This window comes from Rattus norvegicus, chromosome 14 (genome assembly GCF_036323735.1).
Source record: "Rattus norvegicus strain BN/NHsdMcwi chromosome 14, GRCr8, whole genome shotgun sequence".
Lineage (NCBI taxonomy): Eukaryota > Metazoa > Chordata > Mammalia > Rodentia > Muridae > Rattus > Rattus norvegicus.
The window spans coordinates 78,258,691-78,280,322 of NC_086032.1; the positions used below are offsets into that span (position 1 = coordinate 78,258,691).

The 21,632-nt window shown below is 48.9% G+C and overlaps 1 protein-coding gene and 2 long non-coding RNA genes across 3 annotated transcripts; 2 read left to right on the forward strand and 1 right to left on the reverse strand.

Annotated features, from left to right (window-relative positions):
• Nucleotides 1-591: 591 nt before the first annotated feature.
• Nucleotides 592-4,526, reverse strand: LOC134481777 (uncharacterized). Its single transcript, XR_010057579.1, has 2 exons — nucleotides 1,940-4,526; nucleotides 592-1,594 (listed from the first exon to the last, which is right to left on the reverse strand). It is a non-coding gene; the product is annotated as an uncharacterized LOC134481777 (long non-coding RNA).
• A 4,518-nt stretch (nucleotides 4,527-9,044) lies between these two features.
• On the forward strand, nucleotides 9,045-10,345 carry Bloc1s4 (biogenesis of lysosomal organelles complex 1 subunit 4). The gene has a single exon (NM_001100766.1). The coding sequence runs from the start codon at nucleotides 9,069-9,071 to the stop codon at nucleotides 9,714-9,716; it is 648 nt and encodes a 215-aa protein (NP_001094236.1). The 5' UTR covers nucleotides 9,045-9,068; the 3' UTR covers nucleotides 9,717-10,345.
• Nucleotides 10,346-15,792: 5,447 nt separating this feature from the next.
• LOC103693769 (uncharacterized) lies at nucleotides 15,793-20,947 on the forward strand. Its single transcript, XR_595849.4, has 2 exons — nucleotides 15,793-16,018; nucleotides 18,329-20,947. It is a non-coding gene; the product is annotated as an uncharacterized LOC103693769 (long non-coding RNA).
• Nucleotides 20,948-21,632: the final 685 nt, after the last annotated feature.

Here is a 21,632-nt window from a genome sequence, read left to right on the forward strand (position 1 = left end):
CCTATGCTCATTCTCTGCCCAGTGTGGAACCAGAGCCTCCTCCTGGCCACCTGCAGAAAACAATTCCCTTCTGCTGCCTGCAGATCAAGATGTAGAACTCTTGGCTCCTCCAGCACCACGTCTCCTTGCGTGCTGCCATGCTTCCTGCCATGATGAAAGTGGACTGGACCTCTGAAATTGCAAGCCAGCCCCAATTAAATTTTTTCCTTTATAAGAGTTACCTTGGGCATGGAGTGGTGGTTCAGTGATTAAAAGCACTGACTGCTCTTCCAGAGGTCCTGAGTTCAAATCCCAGCAACCACATAATGGCTTACAACCATCTGTAATGGGGTCTGATATCCTCTTCTGGTGTGTCTGAAGACAGCGATGGTGTACTTATATATAATAAATAAGTAAATTTAAAAGATAATAGTTGCCTTGGTCATGGTGTCTCTTCACAGCAACGAAACACTAAGACGCTGTTATGCTGTAATTGTTATTTTGATGATCAAATTGTCACTAAGTAGAAAGCCACTGAAAAGCTCTCAGGGAGAACTTTCCCTCGGGATGGAGACCCTCCAACTTTAAAGACCAGACCGAGACACCACAGGATGCAATCAGCAAGAGGATTTGGTTTATTGTCGGGATACACAGGCACAGGCACCTGCGGGCGCTACAGTCACTCGGGGGACTGGCGCGCCCCACGGAACCAAGGATGGGCTTTTATAGGATTTTGGGGAGCAGAAGCAAGCATACAGAAGCAGATGCATGGTTACAGGGATATAATTGGTGGATTCTAATATGGCAAGGGTTTAGCCCGGGGGCAAGTTTCCTAGCTACCTTCCTGAAACATAACGGCTGACTCGGCCCCCCAAGGGTTCAGCCCGGGGGCAAGTTTCTTAGCTACCTTCTTGGAACATAACGACTGACTCGGCCCCCCACCAGGGTGTGGGACCTCTCCCGGGGCTTTTTTTCATTGTCAGGTGCTCAACCGAAGTCGTCCTGTTGCCAGGCCTTCAACCAAACACATCCTGCTTGGCAGCTGCTGTGTACTCAGTGTTCTAACCTTTCCCTGAACCAGTCATCTTAAGTACAGCCTTGCAAAATGGCGTTACTGCTGCTAAGCTGGGGTCTTTCATTCCCCCATTTTTTGCTAACTTTGAGTGAAATCTTTCACTCGACTTGGTCAAGAAATTTCTGTCTGGTGGGGGCTTATTCCCCCACTGACTCTAGGCCACAAAAGGGCTAGGAGGAGCCACGTAGGAGTTTTAACTTTAAGGGGTTTGGAGTGTGCTGAACTCTCCATGTCTGGGGTGTAGTGTTGTGATTAGTCAATTTCTCAGACCGGACTGCCTTGAGGTGTGGTGCGTGGATCTAAGCCGAGACTCCGTCTACCTTTAGGGCGGTCAGGGTAGTCAGGAGGACGGTGTAGGGTCCTTTCCACCGTGGCTCGAGATTCTTGGTCTGGTGTCTGTGCACCCACACGGTGTCTCCAATCTGGAACAGGTGTGGCACCACCGGATGTTCAAGCTTGTCCTGGTAAGCAGCGGCCAAAGGTCTCCAGACGTCTCTCTGCACAATCTGTAGGGCCTGTAAATGGGCCCTCAGAGAAGGGCTGTCAGCAAAATCAGCAATGTTTGAATCAAAGAAATGGACAAATGGGGGTGGTGTTCTATATATTATTTCAAAAGGAGTTAGACCATGGGGGCCCGGGGTATTCCGGGCCCGATATAGAACTAGGGGAAGGAGGGCCACCCAATCCTTTGAGCCAGTTGTAAGCGTATGTTTGGATAAAGTCTCCTTAATTGTTCTATTCATGTGTTCTACCTGACCTGAACTCTGGGGTCTATAGGCACAATGTAATTTCTAATCAATCCCCAACAATTTGGCCACCAACTGACTTACTTGGGAGACGAAAGCGGGCCCGTTGTCTGACCCCAACGCTTGAGGCATGTCATACCTGGGAAAGATTTCCTCGAGGAGCTTCTTGGTGACCATTTTTGTAGTCTCGTGCTTCGTGGGGAAGGCTTTGACCCATCCTGAGAAGGTGTCTATAAACACTAGGAGATACTTGTATCCATATATACCTGGTTTAATTTCAGTAAAATCAATTTCCCAATGGATGTCGGGACGGTGTCCCCTAGGACGAACTCCTTGTCCAATCATGGTCCTTCCCAGGTTAACCTGAGCACACGCTTTGTAACTCTCAGTCACCTTTTGTATCGCTTTGTCCCAATTAAAAAAAAAACAGATTTATCTCTTCTCGATCTAGTAAGGTTTTTATCTTCTTATGTAAAAAGGAGATCAATTCAAAAGTCCTTTGTAGACCCACTGTTTTAGTTGAGGGTGGTAGATGGCCCCCATTTTTTTAGGAGCTCTATGTCCTCATGGGCATAAACCCAACTGGTTTGTCCCACTGGTGGGGGCGTGGGTTGGTCTGGGCTATTTAAGGGCAAGATTTGTTTGCTCATGGCCGCTTTTCGCGCCGTGGCATCGGCCAGCCGGTTTCCTCGTGTCTCTGGGTTGTGTCCTTTCTGGTGTCCTGGACAATATATAATACTCAGTCTTTTGGGCAAGAATAGGGCTTCTAAGAGGGCCAGAATTTTAGCCATATCTTTACCCTCAGATGTGAGCAGCCCCCGCCTCCGGTAGATCTCCCCGTGGATGTGTGCCGTGGCAAAGGCATAACGGCTGTCTGTATATATATTTAGCCTCTTACCTTTTGTCATCTTGAACGCCTGAGTCAAGGCGATGAGTTCAGCCCGTTGTGCGGAGGTACCAGCAGGCAGGGCTTTCGCCCAAATCACTTTGTCTTCCGTAGTGACCGCAGCTCCAGCCTTTCACTCTCCCTCTGCCAAGAAGCTGTTGTCATCCGTGTACCATGTGTGGTCAGCATTCTGAAGAGGCTGGTCCGATAGGTCCGGCCTGGTTCCATGTACTTCTGCGAGGATTTGTAGGCAGTCATGCTGTTTTGCCTCCTCTGGTAGAGGAAGCAAGGTGGCAGGATTGAGGGCGACTACGGGCCCAAACTGAACCCGTTCTGCATCCAGTAACAAGGCTTGGTGTGAGAATTAGAGAGCCAGCGGTCTGGGGGCTGCTTTACCAAGGCCTCCACTGCGTGGGGTGCTAGGATGGTGAGTGGCTGTCCCAAAGTCAATTTTCCAGCGTCCTTGATCAGGACAGCAATAGCAGCCACCATCTTTAGGCACGGTGGCCAGCCGGAGGCCACAGGGTCCAATTTCTTAGACAGGTAGGCCACAGGGCGTTTTCAGAGTCCCAACCTTTGTGTTAGGACCCCTTTAGCATACCCCTGTTTCTCATCGATGAACAGTTACTGAGCAAATTGTAAGGGTTTGGAACAGTCGGATGAATATCTTTTATCCTCTTGTTGACCTTTCTCAAGTCTTGTATTGGCCTATAATCTCCAGTGACGGGTTTCTTAACAGGCAGAAGAGGCGTATTCCAAGGCGACCGGCAGGGGACTAGGATGCCTTGATCTAGAAGCCTCGTAATGTGAAGCCTTATACCTTGATAAGCTTCATGTGACAGGGGGTATTGTTTTATGGAGACTGGAGTTGTAATTAAGGGGGGCTGTTGGAGCGCCAACCCCATCCCACCAGTCTCTGCCCAAGCCAGTGTCCTGTCCCGGTTCATAGGGTTAGAACTTGAAGGGGAGTTCCGTGGGGGCCAGTTATTTGGGCCCCTCTTTCCTCAAAATGAATTTGTGCTTTTAGTTTGGTGAGCAGGTCACGGCCCAGCAGAGGGTACGGGCAGTCCGGAACATGTAAGAAGGAATGGGTCACCTTACCGGTAGCCAGCTGAACCCGGCGTTCCGTAGTCCATCGGTATTGTTTCTCACCAGTAGCTCTTTGTACCCAGGCCGTCCGGTCGCTGAGTTGTCCTGAAGCTTGGGTGAGGACTGAATGCTGGGCTCCTGTGTCTACCAGGAAAGTAACCGGCTGCCCCCCAACTTTAAGCGTTACCCTGGGCTCAGGGGGGGGCTCCTGGCCCTGACCTCCCTAATCTTTATCTAGAGCCAAGAGGGAGGTTCGTGGTCGAGGCTTTCGGGGTCCGCCAGGCTTCTTGGGGCACTCTCTGGCCCGGTGCCCTTTCTCTTTGTAATAGGCACATTGATCTTTATCCAGCTTCAGCCCCTTTCGAGCTCCCCCCTATCTCCCTTCCTTTCTTGGTCCTGAACTACGGCGGCCAAGATTCGACTCAATTCTTTCTCTTATTAAAAATCTTTTCAGCTTCTTTAAGTAAATCCTGTAATGTATAGCCCTGCAAATTTTCTAACCTCTGTAACTTAGTCCTGATATCTGGAGCAGCCTGCCAGATGAAGGACATAGAGACACTCGTCATTTGTCCTGGGTCATCTGGGTCATAGGGAGTGTACATACGGTAGGCCTCCTTAAGTCTCTCTAGAAAGGCGGAGGGAGTTTCCCCTGCTTCCTGTAATACCTGTTTTACCTGAGCCAAATTAGTAGGGCGTCGTATAGCCCCTCGGAGACCCGCTAGAAGCAACTGGCGATAAAGGCGTAGGTGTCCCTTACCTTCAGCTGTATTAAAATCCCAGTTTGGTCTCTTAAGTGGGAATGCAGCATCAATTTTTTTAGGCAGCTGGGTGGGACGCCCATCATCTCCCAGAACATGCTTTCTGGCCTCTAGGAACACTCTTTGTTTTTTTTCTGAGGTTAAGAGGGCCTGTAAGAGCTGTTGGCAGTCATCCCAAGTAGGCTGGTGGGTAAGTAAAACAGATTCTATTAGGTCGGTGAGTGCCACCGGATCTTTGGAGAAAGAAGGGTTGTTTTGTTTCCAATTGTAAATGTCAGCTGCTGAAAACGGCCAGTATTGGGTCTGGCCACCGGTTCCCTGTCTAAGTGGGAAAGCCTGGGAGGTTGTATCTGGCACCACCTCGTGCTTATTGCGCAATCTCCCTGCGACAGGGGAGAAATCCTTATCAGACTGTGGCCCGGCAACTGATCTGGCCGGCGGCTCTGCCTCCTCCGTTTTAGCCGGGCCTGTCAGAGAGAAGATCTATGAGAGGGGAGTTTGGGTCTGCCGGGAGGACAGGTTTCTTAGAAGGCTCTGATTTCACAAAGGTAGAGAGAGGAAGACGTGGCCGGCGGACCGGGCGGGGCCGAGGGGACAGGCTGGGGGTTGAGGGGAGGCCAATTCGGGTCCACGAAGGGTTCCGCCCGGGGGGGTGGTTAAGGCGAGACTCTCTCAAGTGATAATATAAGAAACCTGGTCAGGATGTCCGTGGACGACCCAATCTTTAACCTGTAAAATAATGATCTTATTAAATGTGTCATTCACTGGCCATCCCGCTCCGAAAGTGGGCCACTTGGATGTGCAGAGAGTCTGCCATTTTCTTTTTTTTTTTTCTTAACCTCGACGGACTGGTTGTGTGCCCGGTCGTGGACGTCTTTCTAATGATCAAGAGTGAAACTTAGGGGCGTTGTTAGGGACTGTCCCATGTTAGTTCTAAGGAAGATTAGAACACAGAGAAAACAAACAACACCAACAGTCAAACAAACAACAGACAGGCGTGCTGCACGGCTTTGGTACCAAACTGAAAGCAAAAAGTCAGATGGAGGTGGCAAAGGTCCGGGGCCCTCTGAAAGCCAAAAATACAGACAGAGGTGCCGTTAGTCCGGATCTTTCTCCTCTCCCAGATTGGGCCCCGAAAAGTCGGGCCCCTAACACCCTTGGAACGTCTTCCAGGGCTGCGGGGCGAGAAGTCCGAGCTCGTCAGCTCCTTCTTCATCCCGCCCAAATTCCAAACAACCTGGCTGAGCGCTCACAGAACAGACCTGGCTGAGCGCTCACAGAACCTGGCTGAGCACTCACAGAACAGACCTGGCTGAGCGCTCACAGAACAGACCTGGCTGAGCGCTCACAGAACAGACTTGGCTGAGCGCTCACAGAACAGACAGAATAAGGCAGAACGAGACAAAATCAGACAGACAGACAGACGCCGGCCGGCTTACCTCCCAGTGGGTGGTCGGTGGTCCCTGGGTGGAGGATCTCCTTTCCCGGCCAATGCACCAAATGAAAAGCTCTCAGGGAGAACTTTCCCTCGGGATGGAGACCCTCCAACTTTAAAGACCAGACCGAGACACCACAGGATGCAATCAGCAAGAGGATTTGGTTTATTGTCGGGATACACAGGCACAGGCACCTGCGGGCGCTACAGTCACTCGGGGGACTGGCGCGCCCCACGGAACCAAGGATGGGCTTTTATAGGATTTTGGGGAGCAGAAGCAAGCATACAGAAGCAGATGCATGGTTACAGGGATATAATTGGTGGATTCTAATATGGCAAGGGTTTAGCCCGGGGGCAAGTTTCCTAGCTACCTTCCTGAAACATAACGGCTGACTCGGCCCCCCAAGGGTTCAGCCCGGGGGCAAGTTTCTTAGCTACCTTCTTGGAACATAACGACTGACTCGGCCCCCCACCAGGGTGTGGGACCTCTCCCGGGGCTTTTTTTCATTGTCAGGTGCTCAACCGAAGTCGTCCTGTTGCCAGGCCTTCAACCAAACACATCCTGCTTGGCAGCTGCTGTGTACTCAGTGTTCTAACCTTTCCCTGAACCAGTCATCTTAAGTACAGCCTTGCAAAATGGCGTTACTGCTGCTAAGCTGGGGTCTTTCACCACTTAATCTGTTATCTCTATGCTCTTACCTGAGCCCAACATTCCTTGACATGCTTTCCTTGCCCTGTCTCTAGGACAGGCCTTTTCTCCAAGCACTCCCGAGTCCCTTTAGTGAAATGTGGTATCTGAAAGCCAAGATCTTAGAAGTAGGTGTGCTCCTGGTCCCTCTCAGTGAACAGAAGCAATGGACAGTTGTAGGTTTATGCATAAGCTTCTATGCGCACCCAGAGTTCTATATTCCTTACATATATTGAATTCCAAAACTCACCACTGAACCTTCAATCCTAAGCAACATCACAGGGTTCATTCTCTGTGATGACACCCCTTTGTCCTGAATGTAGCAAAGAGAAATAGGCAAGAATAAGCCAGAGAGAACCTAGAAAGCCTGTTTCTAAGGCTTTCTAGATGTTTCTAAAAGGCAAATATGCCACACAAGGACACTGGATTAGGGAAGCAGCATTTTTAAAAAACATGCTAGGGTACTCTAACTGCATTTACACTTGCATGCCAGGAGAGGGCATTGGATCCCATGGTTGCGAGCCACCATGTGGTTTCTGGGAATTGAACTCAGGATTCCAGAAGAAAGCAGCCAGTGCTCGAAACGGCCAACCTGTTTCTCCAGCCCAGGAAGTAGCTTTCTTAAGAGCAGTTAACATTTCTTTTTCTTTTTTTTTTTAAATCTTGGGCTATGAAAGGCTGACATTCACTGTCTCTGTGGCAAGAACCTCCCTGATGTGTTTCAGGTTCCCAGTGATGGGCTCCAGTCAGCTGACCCAGATGGCCTGAAGCAACTTGTAGTTTTCTCTGCTGTGTCGCTCAAAGGTGTTTTTCTTCTTCTCTAATTCCTAATTCCCAGAGGGGAAAGAGATCTTGTGAATTCTACCCTGGAAGAGGATGCGTTTAACACCTAACAACACTCCAGCTGTCCCCACCACCCGGTCTTTTGCAGGACGTGTGTGAGTGCCCACCTGGGTGTGAGTTCGTCAATAGTAAGAATTCCAAGCCTTTCTCAGCTGTTCCATACTGCGGATCTGCTTTACGCCTCCTGATAATGGGGTTCAGGCCATTTGGACAAAGTATCCACTACAAACCCCATGAAGACAAGGCCATCTCCACTTTATGCCTGTCTTCACGTGACAGTGTTGAAGAATAAGACCCTAAGTTTCCCAGAGACCTGCCAGACTGTACGGGTCTAGGAGAAGCCACCTTGGATGTTTCTAAGAATTTTAAGAATTTTATTCCTTTTTTTTTTTCCCTGATAGCATCTTGGTGTACTCCATGCTTGGGAGGGATTATCGATTATTTCTTTTGTGAGGACGCCAAGATGACCACTCAGTAGGATGACTTTTGCATTCCACTGTTCTTGCTTTTGCTTACAATTTATTTTGCTGTCATTGGTAAAGGGAAAGAAGCAGGTAGGAGGCTTACTGGGTGGTGCTGGGTACCCCGTAAGAAAGCTGTGAACTCACTGTGAACTAGGGACAGAGCAGTGTGTAGAATGGTCTTCCCACAAGGTGGCCTTCTAGAAAGAATTACATAAACTGTGATAAGTGAACACACTTGAAAGCAAGGCCATGAAGGCAATGTCTGGGCATGTCCACATTGTCTCTGTGAGAAAGACGAATAGGAGAAATGTTCTTGTTCTTTTTACAAAACCAAAGAGGATAACACCAGGTGTATTTCCTGTACTCGTATTTGCTTAAATTAATTGTAAACATCACCTCATATTTTGCTTACTTTAATAATTAAAACGGGAAGTGCTTTGTACCACTCTGGAGCGCAAACACCCGGAGTCCCCCAGTCCCTAGGCAGGTCTTTGGAATATCCTTCCATCTACGGAGGTTTAGCCTTGGCTGACTACAGGGCAGGTGGAGAAACAGGTAACCTGGCTATGAGGGAATGCATAAAGGTCTCTATGGGCATCCTTAGCTCTGCTTTAGAGTATTTCTCTTCCACTACCATTTATCAATTTACCATTGATCTACCTATCAATCAGTCATATACTGATTTGTCTGTCTGCTTGTTTGTTTCTTTAAGACAGGGTCTCACTACTCGACCTCGGCTGGGCTGAAACTGACCAGGTTGGCCTTGAACTTAAGAGATTTGTCTACCTCTGTCTTTTGAGTGTTGTGACTAAAGGCTTGTGCCACTAATAGTCTAATCTATTTATTATCTATTATCTATCTTGACGTCATCTACCCATCTTTCTATCAATCATCTAATCATCTGTCATCCTCTTTGGACTAGTAACATGTGCAAACTCTGCCAGCACACACTATGAACACAGACAGCAACCCTTTGGTCTCTTCTGGGCATGTGGATAATAGGATTGGCTGGGTGGTAAGGGGCATGACGCATTTAGGAGGCGCCGGAAGCAGGGACCGCGGAAGGTAACGCGATCGCTTAGCACCGGAAGCGGCCAGGCGGGCCATGGAGGAAGGACCCGCGATCGGAACCCTGTCTCGAGAGGTCTCGACTGAGGAGGCCGAGCCGTTGGTCGCCGCGTGGAGCGGGGACAGCGGCCACGTATCGCAGAGCCACAGCAGCGCGTCCGGACCTTGGGAAGATGACGGCACCGAGGACGCGCCAGGCCGCGACCTGCCGCTGCTGCGCCGCGCCGCCTTGGGCTACGCCTCCAGCTTGCTGCCTGCCACCGGGCCGCGGCCGGAGGTGGAGGCGCTGGACGCCAGCCTGGAGGACCTGCTCGCCAAGGTGGACGAGTTCGTGGGCATGCTGGACATGATTCGCGGAGACTCGTCTCATGTGGTGAGCGAGGGTGTGCCTCGGATCCACGCTAAAGCCGCCGAGATGAGGCGCATCTACGGCAGAATCGACAAACTAGAGGCCTTCGTGAGGATGATCGGTAGTAGCGTGGCCAGAATGGAGGAGCAAGTCACCAAGGCCGAAGCCGAACTGGGGACCTTCCCCCGAGCCTTTCGGAGGCTGCTGCATACCATCAGCGTTCCCGCTCTCTTTAAGTCGGCGCCCACCGCGCCCCAGCGCGCAGTGTACGAGCCGCCAGTCCTGTTTCGGACAGAGGATCACTTCCCTGGCAGCGGTGACAGACCGCAACTCTGAGCGTGAAGCTCTACCACAGGAGGACTCCAGTGAGACTCTTGTCCAGACTGTTAATTGGCATACATGATACCGCCTTGTGAAATGTTAAAGTTTATTTTCTGCAAGCGACTTGACATCGATGTCAAGAGTGTAGATCCTTATGTCTTCCAGTGCTGATTCAAAAGCTCTTTGGTCGGGGCCTGGGGAAGCCAATTGAATTAATTTATCTGTGCAATATGGCAGAGCTGTTATTTTATGGCCTTTATTACAGTGAACAGTGTTACCTTGTTAAGATTTATATATTTATATGATCAAAAGTGACCAAGAAATTAAAGCTGTATTCTTAAATCGTAACAGTGGTTCAGTTTTCTGTAGCATTCTGGGAAAGATGGCAGATTCAATATTATGTTCAGTTTTCCATAGCGTGGAAACGCAATCGCTTAGCACCGGAAGCGGCCAGGCGGGCCATGGAGGAAGGACCCGCGTTGTAAACCAACGGAAACAAGATAGCAAACTGGGCGTTTTGTGCAGAGAGTTCTGAAGTTGTATTTGACAGTATGACTCAGACTTAGTTTATCAAAGCAAGCATATTAATGTATGGTTGTCAGTGGTCTATAACACATTCATTAAAATGTTAAATTTCTTTGGCAGATATTTCCTTCTGGAAATTATTTACCGTAGTTTGTTTAGAAATGAACTTGTCATTCATGGTTTTAATAGTCGAGTAAGAAAAGGCAACTTCCTTCTTCTGAAGGTTTGGGTGAAAAGCCAACCTCGATGCTGTTTTCACAGTTCTGCGATTCTTCCCCGCTGAGTCTTTTGGAGCAGTAGGAGGGTTTTGTTCTTTAACTTCCGGGCACACAGAATGTTTGAACAACAAACTCCTATTCCCTAAGTTCGTTCTCCCAGGTAGTAGCCCCAAGTAAGGTACTCAGCTAAGTCTGTTGCTGTCTGTCAGGGTAAAATCAGTAATGGAGCCAGGTGTGGTAGCACACATTTGCAATCCTAGCATTCAGTCAGAGGCAGGCTATAGAGTGTGTTCCAGGTCAGCTTGGGGAGCTAGCTAAGAAGACCATATATTAGGAAGTAAATGACTTAGCCAGGTATCATGGTACATGCCTTTAATCCCAATACTCAGGCAAAGGCAGGTGGATCTCTTAGTTTGAGGCCAACCTGGTCTACATATTCCAGGACAGCCAGGGTTGCAACCCTCAGATAGATAGATAGATAGATAGATAGACAGACAGACAGATAAAGGTGGTAATATAATCTCTTTGGCTTTTTGTGGACTTTCTGTGTTTGTATGGTGGCATTTTTTCATTTGGTTTGTAGTTCAAGAAACAGCTAAGTTTAAAAGCTGAAGGGACAAGTGACCCACATTTACTGTTCAGAATATAGTGGGTGCTATTAGAAATTATTAATATGGGGCTGGGGATTTAGCTCAGTGGTAGAGCGCTTACTGAGGAAGCGCAAGGCCCTGGGTTTGGTCCCCAGCTCCGAAAAAAAGAACCAAAAAAAAAAAAAAGAAATTATTAATACATTTTATGACAGTCAGTGAGTGTGAGAATAGAGTTTCAGGCCAGCCTGTACAAGAGTAGCGCCCTGTCTCAACACCAAAAAAGATTGCTTACGTAAGGAGTTGCTTAGCACTTAAGAGCATGGTTCTTCCCCACTTCATTTTGGTTTCGGTTTTCAAGACAGGGTTTCTCTGTGTAGCCTTGGATGTCCTCCTGGAACTGGTACTGTCAACCAGGCTGGCCTCGAACTCAGAGACCCTCCTGCCTCTGCCTCCCAAGTTCTGGGGTTAAAGACATACAATCCACTGCCCGGATAGCCCAGTTGAGTTTTGTGAGAGCTCACAGTGGTCTGTAGCTACAGCTCTTCTCTTAAGTTGTTCACACCAGGCCTTTAATACCAGGACTCAGGAGGCAAAGGTAGGCGGATCTGAGTTTGAGGCCAGCCTGTCCCACAGAGCAAGTTCCAGAACAGCCTGGACTACACAGAGAAACCTTGTCTTGAAATACACAGCAAAAAGTTATTTACATATCTGTTCAAAAAGTTTTTAAGGGCTGGAGAGATGGTTCGGTGGTTAAGAGCACTGACTGCTCTTCCAGAGGTCCTGAGTTCAAATCCCATCAACCACATGGTGGCTTACGACCATCTGTAATGAGGTCTGATGCCCTCTTCTGGTGTGTCTGAAGACAGCTACAGTGTACTTAGAATAAATAAATAAATAAATAAATAAATAAATAAAATCTTTAGAAAAAATTTTTTTAAATATCTATTTATTTGTTATGTATACATCATGTAGCTTTCTGCCTGCATGTGCACCTACAGGCCAGAAGAGGGCATCAGACCTCATTACAGATGGTTGTGAGCCACCATGTGGTTGCTGGGAATTGAACTCAAGACCTCTGGAAGAGCAGTCAGTGCTCTTAACCGCTGAGCCATCTCTCCAGCCCCTTTAAAAAGTTTTTAAGCATGCTTAAGACAGAGTAATAGGAGAAATTATAAAACTTTTGAATCTGAGATTTAATATCTGTACAGTAAAACTCTTAAATTCCAGAGGACATAAATGTGGTATAAAGTAACACAATGATTATGTTATTTATATATTTACTTAGAAAACCATAAGCTAGGCTGAGGAAAAAGTGGTGAGCACTAGGGAATATTTTAAAGCCAATCAAAACCTTCAGAGAATACATGGAGAAGCCCTGGTCCAGATGATAACATGCATACTTACCTGTGAACCTTATTTCCAAAACATCTGGGCGCCTGGCATCCAAGCCAGTGGGTGCCTCTGGGGTTTCTAAGTAGAGATTTGTAGCCTTACTTAATGTGAGCAGTTGTTGGCCTCCATGGTACCGGACATTAGATGAAAGTTCTTTGACTACCTCAAACATGAAGGTTGTAGCCAGATGCGAGTCTTCCCTGTAGTCCCAGCACTCAGGAGGCATAGGCAGGACGAACTCCAGTTTGCAGCCAACTTGAGGTGCATGGTGAGCTCCAGGGTAGGCTGGGAGTAAGATCCTGCCTGTAAAAACAAGGAACATAGGTGCTTCTGTACTGCTCAGCAGTGCTGCCTTCTGGCCTGGCTCCCTCTTCCAACTCTGGATCTTTGAAAACTTTCTTCTATGTCTTGCCAAGTTAATAACACGTAGAAAAAGGCTTCCTAGCCCATCCATTAAATATAGGCTCAGGGTTGGAGAGATGGCTCAGTGATTAAGAACACTGGCTGTGGGGTTGGGGATTTAGCTCAGTGGTAAAGTGCTTGCCTAGCAAGCACAAGGCAATGGGTTCGGTCCCCAGCTCCAAAAAAAAGAAAATGGAAAAACAAAACAAAACAAAAAAAAAAAAAAAACAACAAAAAAAAACCACTGGCTGTTCTTCCAGAGAACACTAGTTCAATTCCCAGCAACCCTGTAGAGGCTCACAGTTAATTACCTGTAATTCCAATTCTGAAGGCACCAGGTGTGTACACAATGAAACGAAACAACACTCGTGCCCATAAAAAATAAAACTAAACCTTGGCTGCTTGGCTCTGGAGCATCCCCACTTGATATAAATGGATAGGACTCACAGAACTTGGGATGGGCATCCCACCAGTCAGTCACTCTTGGATCAGTCTGTTTTGCTTGCAAAAGTATACCTGTTAAGATTACCAGGATATAGGATGTTTCTCAACTGATAGAAGCCTCTGGCAACCCCGACTGAATTTACACGTATGATATGCTGGCCACTAAGGAGACAACAAGCAGTCTGTGACTGTTTCCCACACCAGAATTTTTCAGGGTTCAACCTTGAAACTGTTCCTAGTGTCTAGTGAGCCTGCTGATTGGCAGGGAGTAATCAGTACTCCTGAAAAGGCCAGTCGGCATGTGGTTTCATGACTGTTCACCTGAGACCATGTGTAAACCATCGTGCATGGGTAAGCCATTAAAACAGTTGTTCTTGAGACATGAGAGGCACAAAAGGGCTGGGGAGATGACGGTGGGTAATGTGCTTGCTATGCAAGCTGGCGACCTCAGTTTACCTCTTCAGCTAGGCCTGGTGACATGCATCTGGCACTGAGGGACAGAATCAAGTGGATCCCAGGGCATCTCCAGCTGCATTCCTACAGAAACGGCTCAAGGGCCCAGTACGAGACCTTGTCTCAAAAGAAAAAAAAAATGGAGACGTGAGTGAGGATACTCTGGCTTCCACTCAGGCAAGCTCCCACATGTGTGAGCCCTTGTACACGTGCACACATGTGTATGTGAACACACATACACAAGGGTTGGGGGTCAAAACCAAACAGTAGAAAACGCTAATAATGGCCTCGAATTTGAAGTTTGTAACTAGCTTGCCTGCATAACCTTGGGCCTCATGGGAAGGTGCAGGGCCAGTTCCTAAGGATTTTTTTTTCCCTGTTCAAAGTGACAAGTAGAAAACGGAGCTCAGGATGCCTGGCAGGGAGTGAGAATAGGTCAGTAGGTCACAAGAGTGAATCACAAAAGAAAAAAAAAAGGGAGTCCTACTTTGGGGTCTTACCTGACTAATGACTAACTTTCTGAACTTGCTCACAGCAGTATCTTCTGGAGTTCCGTGGTTTAGAGTGGCCTGTTATTCACAGAGAAAGGTGGTATCTAAGTTGTCACTGGAGTGCCTCCCGGTGCACCCCTCCCCCATCCCATCTGCACCACCACTCTTCCCTAGCCAGGCAGCATGTTGATCCAGCAGCTCAGCAGCCCTGGGTGGTCTCCTGCTTTTTCCTGCTGTCCACTCTGTGCACACAGTCAAGGGCCTTTAGAACTCTGAGTCTGGCTGGGGAGATGGCTGTGTTTGTCAAGTGCTTGAGCTGTGCACACGAGGACCTGAGTTTGATTCCACAGAAGAAAACCCGGGTCTGATGGTGTGCACTTGTCATCCCAGTATCAGAAAGGCAGAGGCAGGAGGATTCCTGGGGCTTGCTGGCCAGCCAGCCTAGCCTATTGGGTGCACTATGAGAGACTCTATTTCAAAAGAAACAAAACCAAGGTGGACAGTGTCTCTTGAGGAATGGCACCAAAGGCTGTCTTCTGTCTTCTCTGTGCATAGACATACACACACACACACACACACACACACACACACACACACACACACACACACATGCACATACACACACATACACACACATACATGTACCACTCCCACCCCAACCTCCCTAAAAACCCTTGAGTCAAACGCATCAGCCTTTACCCAATGCTCTCATTAATAGATTTGGAAATAAATGGAATAAAACTAGAAATTTGTCGGGTGCACTGACGGTTCCCATAGGACTCATTCTCCATCCCCACAAATTTGCAACAACCTTCTTACCTACTTTCTGTTTGATCCTGACCTGGAAGCAACCCAGGAAGTCCTGCGTAATAGCAGCTGTGGTATTATCCAACTAGCCTGCCTCATCACCTGTAGGCATGACTAAAGATGCTCCCCAGGTCCTGCTTGGCTTGCCTGGACTCTCAGCAGAGTCCAGAAACATTCAGATGTCCGTCAAATGACTAGCAGTCAGACTGACCCAGTGAGCGAGCTATATGATAGCTGGGTACTCTCTCAAAATAGAAAAGTAAATGAAGTCATATTCTTGCTAGAAAACCAATACTATGGGCAAGCCAAGAACACGGATAATATGCGGTTTCTAGCTCAAGAACACGGCTGACTAATAGCTGAGATTGAATGCCAACTTAGTCCAAACCATGGCTCCAAGACTACACCAGGCAAACACAGCACAAGCACTCCTAGGGAAACAATATGAGCTTTGTAGGAACACCAGACATAGGTAGGGCCCGGACATAAGGGCTGGGTACGTGTGGAATTAACCTTTTCTAAGACCTTAAACATGCTAAGATGCTGTAGAGAACTTTTTCCAAAGTGGCTTAAACCATCAGTCCCATCAGTCGGGAGTGAGAGCATTCTTTTAGGCACTTCATCCATCAAAGGGGGAGGGGATTCTTCCCGTGGCGTGAAGCCAGCTGGGGGTTGGGGGATGAGGTGGGGACAAGATGAGACGGTGGTTATGTAAATAAGTCATCTGTGGACCATCTGGCTGCAGGATAGCTTCTTCCCAGCAGGGGTCGCTACAGGCTCAGGGAAGACGTGAAAACAGCGCCTCTCGCCATGGCCTTAAGGAAATGAAACTCCAAGATTTGCAGAGGGAATTCAATCACTCTGGACCTCCGTGACAGGCACACAGAGCACAAACACAGAATAAGCGGAAGCCAAGGCACAGTGTCTGTTCCTCTTGCGTGGCGTGGTGAGTGGAGAGAGGCAGAGGCTGCGTGAAAAACATTTGGGACCATACGGTAAGCACCACGATCGCCGTGCTCCCCACCCTGTACTGTCCTCATAGCCCTGACCTTCCTCCAAGAGAAGCAGGGCCATTTACTTACTTATTCCTTGTCTCCTGGTTAAGGGAAGGTCTTGAATTTTGTTCCCTTTGTTCATTCTGAACGAGTGGCACCTAGGGCTAAGCCAATGATCAGAGCAGGCACTATCAATGTACCTGGAATGAATGGAAGGGGACAATGGGGACGAGATGGCAGCTGACAGGGAGGTGGAGAGGGTGCCTGGTACCTCTGAGACGCTTGGTCCTCAGCGTGTATCCTGGCCTCGACTTTGGAGGCCTCTCCTTCTAACCTCCTCCTTTGTGTCCTTGGATTGTAGCCTTGTCTTGTCCAGCCTGATGTGTGAGTTCCTTAAAGGAACCAGTATCTGTCTTATCCCTCCTGCCACCCCAGTTCTCCTGCTCCACCTCTCTGCCACACTGTATCACTCAGGCTTCTCCAGGAAGGCTGACCAAGAGGACGTGCACACGGCTCTATGAGAAGGGGTTATTGGGTGAACTAGCTCTTGTGGTTGCCAGGGCTGAGAAAGCCCCAACAGGCTGAAGGCAGGCTAGAAGTGACTTTGCCCAAGTCCAGTCCACCAGGCCATCAGAAGGTGGCTGAGCTCAAGAGCCTGTCTCTATAAAGGCCTACAGAAGGAGACATCTTATTCGGCAGGAGCAAAGTACCCAGTGTTACTCTAGGGTGGTTCAGGGTGGACAGAGCCATTGGCAAGTGGTGTCACCTATACTGAGCCCCAAGCAGGGACCAAAGGCATGCAGAACATGACAGGGATCAGAGCCCAAGAATAAGCACATTGAAGGGCCCTGAGGTGGTCACAAGAGTAATATCCTGCCTCTCCATTAGATCTCTTCCTCTTCCTCCTCTTCTTCCTCCTCTTCTCCTCCCTCCTCTTCCTCCTCCTCTTCTCCCTCCTCCTCCTCCTCCTCCTCCCCCTCCTCCTCCTCCTCTTCATCCTCTTTCTCATCTTCCTCTTCTCTCCCCATTCAAACTGGTCAAATAAAGGCTGGAGCCTGTGATTGGGCAGTGGAAGGGAAAGGTGGGGCTGGAGGTTTTAAGAAGAGTAGAGGAGGGGCTGGAGAGATGGCTCAGTGGATAAGAGCACCGACTGCTCTTCCAGAGGTCCTGAGTTCAATTCCCAGCAACCACATGGTGTCTCACAACCATCTGTAACGGGATCTGATGCCCTCTTCAGGTGTGGATGAAGACAGCTACAGTGAACTTACATATAAATAAATAAATCTTAAAAAAAAAAGAAGAAGAAGAGTAGGGGATGACAGAGAAGAAAAAGAAATGGAAGAAAGATGGAGCAAAACCACATGGCCTGGGAAAGCCACAAGTAACAAGGGATCTCCTAGCTGGGGAATAGATTAGTGTAGTGGTCAATCTGCCCAATCTAGACATATAACTTATAAGAACCGAGTTGTGTGTTTTTGTAGAGGCTTATTGGGGTTGGACGTTTACTACAACAGAAAAGAGGAAAGAAAAAGCAGCAGTGGTCAAGTAGGGGTGGGTGCAAAGCATCTGTGTTCAGGTCGCTCTGCCTCTCTTGTTTGTAAAGTCCCTGAAGGAGAGAACCAGGTGAGGAGTCACAGAGCTTATCTGGTGCAGACCTCACTTCTCACTAGCACCAATGGCAGACACCACCCAGGACTCTGCCAAGGCTGTGGATTATCCACTAGCCCAGGAGTGTCTGGCTACATTAATGCCTTAGGAGGCCAGGCATGCTACCTATGGCCACCAAGGGTCAGTGTGGTGTAGCGTTGCTCAGCAACGAGGTCTTAAGAGGTTCAGCTCCCTGGACCTCTGTTTCCTCCTCTGGAAACAATGAGGGAGAATCTATGAGTTCAAAGTCTCCTGAGGGCATGCTGAGCCCCACCCTGTGCTGGGCTAAGAGGTCCTTTCTCTCACTGTCCTCTTCCTGTATAGCTGAAACTGGGTCAGGTTTTTTTTGGTTTTTTTTTTTTTTTTTTTTTTTTTTTTTTTTTTGGTTCTTTTTTTCGGAGCTGGGGACCGAACCCAGGGCCTTGCGCTTCCTAGGTAAGCGCTCTACCACTGAGCTAAATCCCCAGCCCCCTGGGTCAGTTTTAATGACCAGCTACTGCTAGTCCCTCTTCACAGTCCGTGGAGATGCTAGAGGACTGTGCTCTCTGAGGAAGCCCCAACCAGCTCCTAGGAAGGGCAATAGGGAGAAGCTGGGGGAGGTGAGACCCCTGGTGGACATCCTGGTCATTGCAGTGAGGACTGATCAAAGCTCCGCTTTTCCAGCCCAGTAGACCTCCAACACAGAGGGAGGCTAGCCATCCCCTCTGAACGCTGGAATCTTCATACACAGCTCTTTGGCGGCGCGACCTTCAGTGATTGTCTCCGTAGCCAAAGTGATAAAGAACACAGCCATACTTCAGAGAGAGAAGCGGACCACGCACATCACAGTGTGGACCAGGCCTGCGCTCAAGCAGGTCTAGGTAGGCTCCGTGACTCATCTGTCACTTATCAGCTATGAAATTGACCACGTGACCGATGTTCTCCGATCAGCAGCAACTCTGTCAGAGGGTCTGCCAAAGCCCACCTCCGAGGCTCATGGAGGAGCTGCCCACTTCACGAGCTGTGCACAGAACCTCCCGGGCTGCTCTCAATACCCACTGGTTTTGTTTGTCTGTGTCCTGGAGTGGGAGGCAGCAGGGAGGAAGCTGGGAGCTGCGTCACCCAGCAGTCTACCTGTAAAGTTTGCATGCTACATGTGTGCGTGCCTGTGGTGCCACCCAGAGCCAGAGGCCTGTCAACGGCTGCAGATAGATGGCAGGTGTGCACACTCTCTGTTCATGCCAAGCTGCCTCCCCTTCATAAAGACCTGGTTCTTGTTGGCTACTCTCCTGCTCCTCCCCCCCATCTCCCTCCCCCCACCCCAGCCAAGCTCAGTGATCTATTCTAAGCAGGCTGCTGTCCCTGGGCACACTCAGGCCTTCTGTTTGTCCATAGCCAGCCTGTGAAACTCTCATAATGTAGCCTTGTTCTCCTTACCACACAGCAGCCCGCTGCTCAGAGCCTGCCTGGGGAGGAGGCCGTGCCAGCTGCACAGAGCTGGTTTCCAGGAAGACATAAGCACTGTGTGTGGCCAGAGATGGAGCCACCTCTCTGTTGGCAACCCCTTCAAATTAGGGTCAATTGGTTACAGGCAAAAGGCATTTTCAACAAGCAGAGAAAGCAGGCTTCTCACTGAGCTCCAATACACTAAAGGTTCAGGGCCTTTGCGAAGGACCGTCTGTCCCTTATGGGACAACCTCATCCTTCTTCAAGACTAAGCTGAAGTTGCCCTGTTTCCTGCTTAGTGGGCATTCACAGCTGAAGGCCTCTCACTCTGTCATCTTGCCCTGTTGGTTTTCCCTATGTGTATTTTCTGTTTTATCTCTAGGCTCTCCTATGTGTGCCCAACCTGAGCCCTGGGGCTGTTTGCATCCAGGAGAGCCACCATTGCAGTTTGACACATTTGTAAACCACAATATCAAATCACAGTATCAAAGGTAGGACATTTCTGCAAGAAGAAGGCCTCAAGAGAAGAAGAAGGACCTATAGAGGTCCACTTCCCCAGGGTCTAGTATAATACCAGGCTCAGAGAAAGCCATGGCCACAACTGGCCACCTGTCAGAAGTTAATCTGACCAAGACTAACCACTCAGTGACCAATTGCTTAACTGATGAGATCAGAGACAGGAACAGGAATGAGATCGAGTCCCCATGCAGCAGGAATCCTTGCCTATAATGGGTTTTTAACCATACAATCAGGTCAGAGGCAGGGCAGATTTCTGGAGCTGATGCCAATCCTAGGCCTGACACAACACTGTACCACGAGTGAGGTCTGAGCAACCACGTCAGGGTGGTGTGCAGGACCTCAGAATCCCTGTGCCTGCTACTCACTGGGCCTGGAACTCTGCCAGCCTGCATGCAAGGAGGCTGCCTCAACGGAAGTGCCTCCTGGGGTGGACAGCCCCATCTACATTCTCCACTACTCTCCCTCTCCCCTCTGTCCAGCTCTTGCCCTGCCCATCTCCATGGAGACAGTAATTCTACCTATTCTCATTACAAAGGGCTTGGGCTAGACCTGGCCTGTCCTGGCTTGCCCATCCTCTGTCCTTGGTATTCAGTAATAGCAGCTCAGGGTACCCACCTAGTGACCATTTCTTGTAGAGTAAACAAAGGACCTGCTACCTATAGAGGTTCATTCTTAGGCTGGTTCGGTCAGAACCTTAGGCACCAAGTACTTAGGCAATAAAGATAGAGTTTGTGGTTTTGTTAGTCTGTTTGGTGTTGGGGCTCAAACTCTGATCTTATGTGTGTCAGGAAAGGGCTCCTCTCTGGTACAGAGATAGCACTGAAGCCTCAAGCCTGCCACTGGTGGTGGCAGGGGTGGGGGCAGGGGAAGGACAAAGCAACAAGTGAGTATTGAGTGAAGGGCTGGGACAGAGGAGGGAGCACAGGAATGTCTGATCCCTGACCAGAGTGGCGGAGAAAGGCCAGGCAAGCAAGCCACACTGGAGCCCCAAGAGACCAACTGTGATTTAGTAAGTAGGGCCACTAACAGGTATTCTGTGTGACAGACTGTGAAGGGGCAGGGCATGTGGAGCTGGCCTCAGGTGTACAGGGTCTGGATTTGGTCCGAGTCAGTAACTAGTGTCAGCAATAAAGATCAGGGGCACAGGTTGCGCTCTCTCTCTCTCTCTCTCTCTCTCTCTCTCTCTCTCTCTCTCTCAGTTGTAGTTTTGGTTTTGGTTTTTTTTGAGACATGGCTCTCTATGTAACCTTGGCTGTCCTGGAACTAGGCTGACCTTGAACTCACAGAGATCCTCCTGCCTCTGCCTTCTAAGTGTGGGAATAAAGGTGTGTACCACTACTGCCTGGGTTGAGCACATGCTTTATTTGATTCGAAGGGCACATTTCCCAGAGGCAGAAGCAGAAGGGAGATTCCCCTTCCTAGGCATATGTAAGCCAAGCAATGGGAAGAGATGAAGGGTTTGCGGAAGAAGAAGCCTACCAAATCTTTTGACCCAGAGAGTCTAGAGAAGTCTGTGACTGAAAACTGCCTCACGCAGGCCCAGAGGTATTCGGCTGGCAAGATTGGCTTGACTTAATATGCTACAAATATGTACAATGATAGTCATTACCGTGTTTTCACCGTAATAGGAAAAACTGTCTCGGAAATCCCATGTTCACAAAGTCATCCGATCGGTCAGCACCCCTGTACGCAACTGACATGAGCTCCGTGTCTGTAACAAAGGAAGACTGGAGACTACCTGAATGTTCATCGCACAGGGGTGGTCTCTCTTCCAGCAGCCTCTAAAAGATACACACAAAATAGACTGTTTCCAGATGAAGGAATTACAGCTAACTTTTGTCAGGTCTTCACCTTTTTTCTGTTTTCTGTTCTGTCTTCAATAGCATTTTTAATGTGAATACTTTCAAGGACAGATGAACACTAGGGTGATTTAAAAAAAAAAAAGTCCCTCATTTGCCAAGCTCCAAGAGTGATTTTAGAAGCAAAGCTGCACCGTGGCAGCCCATCAAAGCATCTTCCGGCA

Excerpts from the sequence above, each read along its gene's own strand:
- Bloc1s4 (NM_001100766.1), top strand. The coding sequence starts at position 9,069 with ATGGAGGAAGGACCCGCGATCGGAACCCTGTCTCGAGAGGTCTCGACT.